The following is a 6000-nucleotide window of genomic DNA, read 5'->3' on the forward strand; positions in this document are numbered from 1 at the left end:
CAACTGTGACCTTGGACAAACATAAGAAATAGGCAGTATAGGCAAACAGGAGATGTAACCATTAGATCAAACATTCCAAGCAACTCCTTGGCCACAGTAAGTGTTCATAAACATTCCCTCCCACTTGGGGCCCATTGGGAATTACACAGAAGGAGAAGCCCTGCTCACACCCCAGTCTCAGCACAGGACCTAATTCTCTGTTTCTTCCCTTTGAGATTCTCCTAAAAAAGCAAAGGAGTCTGTGTCCTCCGACAGTTCCCCTTAAAAGTAATTTCACTGAGGGGCGCCTGGGTGGCTCAGTCCGTTGAGCGTCTGACTTCGGCTCAGGTCATGATCTCCCGGTCCGTGAATTTGAGCCCCGTATCCGGCTCTGTGCTGACCGCTCAGAGCCTGGAGCCTGTTTTGGATTCTGTGTCTCCCTCTCTCTCTCTGCCCCTCCCCCCTCATGCTCTGTCTCTCTCTCTCTCTCTCTCTCTCTCTCTGTCAATAATAAGTAAACATTACAAATTTTTAAAAAAAGTAATTTCACTGCATCTTGGAAGAAAGCATCCATTCCCATTCTACAGAAGAAGGACACGTTCCTGAGACAATATCTGTACTCCTTTTATTCTGTTGAGGTTTCTCCAAAATAATATTAGTTCACTTACCATGCATCTCTAGCCCCTACTAACCTATGACCAACACCTTTCTTTGGATAGCAAAGCAGTCCAACCAGAACTAATGCTGGGCCCAGAGGACAGATCCTAAGAGGACACAGTCCTGGTTGGCCTCAGGGTGCAGCCCCAAGAGGTACAGATTTGTTATAGCGTCATTAGGAAACCTTCTGGAATATTGTCCCCTCCTTTCATAGAAGAACGAAGGCGGGGCCTCGGGCTCCAGGACTCACAGCACTGGATCCCAGAAACAGTTTTACTGGCATCTCTGACTGTGGCCAGGCCTTGCCCTCGGTTTGGCCCACAGCTCCGTCCGCTACACACACACAGCCTCACTTGCGTTCCACACAGCGATGTGTTCAGACACCCGCGTGGCGCTGGTGACCGGGGCCAACAAAGGCATCGGCTTGGCCATCGTGCGTGACCTGTGCCGGCGGTTCTCCGGGGACGTGGTGCTCACAGCACGGGACGAGGCGCGGGGACGGGCGGCCGTGCAGCAGCTCCAGGGCGAGGGCCTGAGTCCGCGCTTCCACCTGCTGGACGTAGACAACCGGCAAAGCATCCGCGCCCTGCGTGACTTCCTGCGCAAGGAGTACGGGGGATTGGACGTGCTGGTCAACAATGCAGCCGTCTTCTTTGACAGTAAGGACGTGGGAACTCTTAGGCCAGGAGACTTCCCTTAGGGGACCACCCAGGGTGGGTTGGGGCCGGTGTGTGAACCACTGCTCTGGGGCCGTAGCTCAGAGGGGATCTAGAACGACCTCCCTAGGGAAGAAGATAGTCAGGAGGCACAGGGAGAGCAGAACCCTCCAGAAGTTGCAAGCCTTTCCAGCCAGAGAACTTTGGCATTGTCATGGATCAGACTCTCAGGGACCTCCCCCAGGTTGTTGCAAGCTACTCTCACGGGACTTGAGCGTCTCCATGAATTTTTAAGCTATTACTAAATATACAAAACCCCACAGGGCCACATGAAGAGATACCATTGCACCTTACCTTAGCGTCTTGCAGTGAGTGGTGTCAACCTACAAAGCCACCCAGCATCAACCAGTCAGATAATAAATGTTGGGATAAACTGTTCACTATCCTACACACTATTGAGAATTCACCAGATTACACACAAATGCTATTGTCACTGCATCAAATTTTCTCAACGGCTACTACTTATTAACCTATTCTCCTTCTCCCCTACAAGTTGGTGACCCCACCCCCTTACATATTCAAGCAGAAGTGACGATGAAAACAAACTTCTTTGGTACCCGAGACGTGTGCACAGAACTGCTGCCTCTAATGAGACCCCAAGGTAGGTTAATTGTTAACCAGATCTCTATGGGCTCAGAATCCATTCAAAAGGCCAATGTTTGCTCTGTTTCTTGACATGGAAAGACAAACCAAAAGACAGAATTATGGCCTTAAGGACATTGAGGGATAGTAGATAGTATCATTTTTTAATCCTTTCTTCAAAAAGAGGGTTACTGAAATAATGTAGCCACAAAAACAAAATAAGAATCTACAACACCCAGGTATACCAGTTACCCCAGTGTGAGTTCCTCTGCCCCAGTCTTGTTCTTTTTCAAAGACTTCTTTCTCTGTGTTGCAATTTTGAATCATGAAACATAGTTTATTATATTATTACCCGGGCATATAATATTTTTGAAAATAAAATAAATATGTTTAGTGGTAAGTAATAAAACCTGAGAGGTGCTTCTGAAACATTTGACAAACATGTTCTGTTAATCCTACACCAAATACGCTGTAGATGAAAGGAACGACTAGAATAACAGACCCCTTTCTAAAAGGTGTTCAGCTTAGAAAACTGTTACATTAATAAGATAGTTTATATAATTCATTTTCATTATTTCTAAACACCACCAATGAGAGCCACAGGGTCATGCATGATCTCTCCCACTGAAGTTGTATGGCACTGCCATTCCTTAGTGGGATGGAGCTCAGAGTTAAGTGACCATGACTGTCTTTCCTGGATATTTACATGAAAAAGGGAAAGCTTCCTAATTTTCTTGTACCTTTTGACTTTTTTTATAATCTAAAAGTACTCACTGAAATATAAAAATACAATCAATATTTAAATGTAAAAATAGTAAACTATATATGTCAATATAATGTCATTTTTATGACTACTGATATATTTTTAAAAAAACAGTGAGTGAGAAATGTGTCATTGCTTTGCACCTTTAATAGCTTTATTGAGATAAAGTTCACCTACCATACACTTCACCCATTTCAGGTATGCAATTCACTGGATTTTAGTATTGACAGAGTTGTAGAACCATCACAACTTCAAGATTAGCACACTGAAATCACCCCAAGGAGACCCTTTGCCCTTAGCTATCGGCCCTCTGTTACCCCTTTCCCCCTGCCCTAAGCAACCACCAATCTACTCCCTGTCTCTAGACTTCGTTGTTCTGGACATCTCATACACAGAATCACATAACGAGTGGTGTTGTGTAACTGGCCTCTTTAACGTTGGACAATGTTGTCAGTTTTCATCCATGTTGTAGCATGTACTTCATTTCTTTTTATGGCATCTCTTTAACATGTCCGTTTTCCACTCCTTTCCACGACCACATTGCCTGGCATTCTGTCATTGCTCCCAAGTTGATGAAATCACAAACATAGAGAAAATAGCTTGCAAGTCAGCCCAGTGAGGTGGTTTGCTTTTCCTGGCTCATCAGAGTGACAGCCTATCAATGCAGTGCTGTCTTTCACCTTCGAAAGGCCTTCAATAAACTGATCAGCTCTTTGTTGGTCAATAAACATCTGTTCATACAACATCATCTAAGTGACCATAAGATTTTTAGGGGGTTTCAAAGGGAACCTGTGAAGGAAAAGTGAATCTCTATTCATGAATGCGTGAGTGCCTCCTTACAGTCCACTTAACATGTTACTGGATAAGCCATTTTCTTTTTTTTAGGGAACATCTGGGCACTGCCTCCCCATTAGATTCTTTCTCTGACATTATATGAGATATTAAGGGTATAACAATTTTCATGTTCTTCACTTACAGTCTTCATTAACACTCATAGAAAACTGGTAATTGTCTCCCAAATGGACAGGTTTTAGCAAATTTGGTATTCATCATTCTCATGGATGCCATTCTATGTGATTTATTTGTGTTGTATTTTAGGCAGAGTGGTCAATGTGTCTAGTATAATGAGCTTTGTAGCTCTTGAATACTGTAGCCCAGGACTGCAGCAGAAGTTCAGAAGTGAGACCATCACAGAGGAGGAGCTGGTGGGGCTCATGAACAAGTTTGTGGATGATGTAAAGAACGGAGTGCACCAGAACGAGGGCTGGCCTGATATGAAAGTAGTCACATATGGAGTGTCAGAGATGGGTCTCACAGTCCTGTCCAGAATCCATGCCAGGAAACTGAGTGAGCAGAGGAGAGGGGACAAGATCCTCCTGAATGCCTGCTGCCCTGGGTGGGTGAGAACAGACATGGGTGGGCCAAAAGGCATCAAAACCGTAGAAGAAGGAGCAGAGACTCCTGTCTACTTGGCCCTTTTGCCCTTGGATGCTAAGGGGCCTCACGGGGAGTTTGTTATGGAGAAGAAAGTTGAACAATGGGGACTCCGCCCTCAGTTCCCTCCATGGGTCCCATTATGATACTGCCATGATTTGACCAAACAGATTACTGTCGGCAATGTCCTTATAAAAAAAAAAGAAAGGAAGAAAAGAAGAGAAAAGAAAAGAAAAGAGAGGAAAAGAAAAAAGAAAAGAAAAAAAAGAAAAAAGAAAATCACTATCCATATCAAGTACTCACACTGAATTGGCTACTGAAATCTTTTGTGATTTCTTCTGTGATATGAGTAGAAAGAGTGGAATTAATGACTATAATGAATCAACATCATAGATGAATAAACAGTTCTAAGTAAATGTCCACGTGTACGCATTGTTTCTTGCCAACCAGTCCCAAAATCTAATAGGCCCTACTAGGTCAAGAGAAGGGACAGTTTAACTCAGAGGTTGGTAGACATTAGTGAAAGAGCCATATGCTGAATATGCCTTTGCAGGCCAATGGTCTCTGTTGGATATACTCAAATCTGCTGCTGTAGCCTGAAAGTCACCACAGACAATATAAAAACCCATGAATGGGGTGGAATTTCCCTTGCCAGCATACTTTATCAGCATCTATGACAGCCTCTATGACATGGGCACGCCACCATGGACAGACATCCTCTGTGGTCTCTTTATATATCACACTCAGGGGCGCCTGGGTGGCGCAGTCGGTTAAGCGTCCGACTTCAGCCAGGTCACGATCTCGCGGTCCGTGAGTTCGAGCCCCGCGTCAGGCTCTTGGCTGATGGCTCAGAGCCTGGAGCCTGTTTCCGATTCTGTGTCTCCCTCTCTCTGCCCCTCCCCCATTCATGCTCTGTCTCTCTCTGTCCCAAAAATAAATAAACGTTGAAAAAAAATTAAAAAAAAAATAAATATCACACTCAATGGGGAAAAGTCAACTGCAAGGTGTGAAATGGGAATGGGCATTTAAGATGCATCCATAAGACAATGTGAGACAAGGGGGAAAAGGGAATATGGATTGGTATCAATGCATATGAAAGAATTACTGTCAAACCTCCTCAAGGCTAATGTGCTATTCATGTAGAGATAAATGGTCACCAAGTGTGTAACATTAACACAGTTCAGCAAAGCCTCCACAGAAAATGAACATATATGGAAAGTGGAATACTCGTCATTGTTGGGGCTAGTTTGGTGGATACATGGGTGTCCGCAGTCCTATTCTTCCCACTTTTCTCTCTGAGAGCTTTCAAGACAAACATCTGGAAATAAAAAGGTCTTGGCTCTGCTGCCTTATGCGACGACCTTGAGCAAAACCCTGCCTGTTGCTGTCTGTCAATCTCCTCAAGTGTACAATTCAGGGGAACTCATAGGATTGCCGAGAAGAGTAAAGGCACTAATACAGGTGAGCAGGCTGAAAACAAGGGCGGTGCAAAGTGCCCTCCGTAGGCGTCCCCGGACTGGGGCCTGACACCTCCAGGGCCCAGAGGGGAGCTTCTTACTGCCCCATACCCAGCCTGGCTCCCAGGGGGCCTCCCACCACCTCCCACCCCTCACAGAAGCATCCATGTTGTACAGACTTCCTCCCCTCATGATTATTTTTCAGTCTTCACCAGGGGTTTCAGGCTGACAGAAATGAGAACTGATGGGCCCTGCAAGCAAGGGTTGGGTCCATACTTTAAAAGTCTTTCCCTTCGGGGGCGCTTGAGTGACTCAGTCAGTTGAGCGTCTAACTTTGGCTCAGGTCATTATCTCAAGGTTCACAAGCCCCACATGGGACTCTGCCATCAGCACAGAGCCCACTTCAGATCTC

The 6000-nt window shown here is 45.2% G+C and overlaps 1 protein-coding gene across 1 annotated transcript; it reads left to right on the forward strand.

Annotated features, from left to right (window-relative positions):
* Window positions 1-1006: 1006 nt before the first annotated feature.
* Window positions 1007-4277, forward strand: LOC125175544 (carbonyl reductase [NADPH] 1-like). The gene is made up of 3 exons (XM_047876198.1): window positions 1007-1295; window positions 1846-1953; window positions 3796-4277. The coding sequence occupies exons 1-3, from the start codon at window positions 1007-1009 to the stop codon at window positions 4275-4277; spliced, it is 879 nt and encodes a 292-aa protein (XP_047732154.1).
* Window positions 4278-6000: the final 1723 nt, after the last annotated feature.

The sequence above is a fragment of the Prionailurus viverrinus genome, chromosome C2, assembly GCF_022837055.1.
Source record: "Prionailurus viverrinus isolate Anna chromosome C2, UM_Priviv_1.0, whole genome shotgun sequence".
NCBI lineage: Eukaryota > Metazoa > Chordata > Mammalia > Carnivora > Felidae > Prionailurus > Prionailurus viverrinus.

Bases quoted from the DNA above. Each gene is read 5' to 3' on its own strand.
- LOC125175544 (XM_047876198.1), top strand. From the start codon at position 1,007: ATGTGTTCAGACACCCGCGTGGCGCTGGTGACCGGGGCCAACAAAGGC. The intron at 1,296-1,845 runs GTAAGGACGTGG...CTCCCCTACAAG, and splicing joins TGCAGCCGTCTTCTTTGACA to TTGGTGACCCCACCCCCTTA. The intron at 1,954-3,795 runs GTAGGTTAATTG...GTTGTATTTTAG, and splicing joins GCCTCTAATGAGACCCCAAG to GCAGAGTGGTCAATGTGTCT.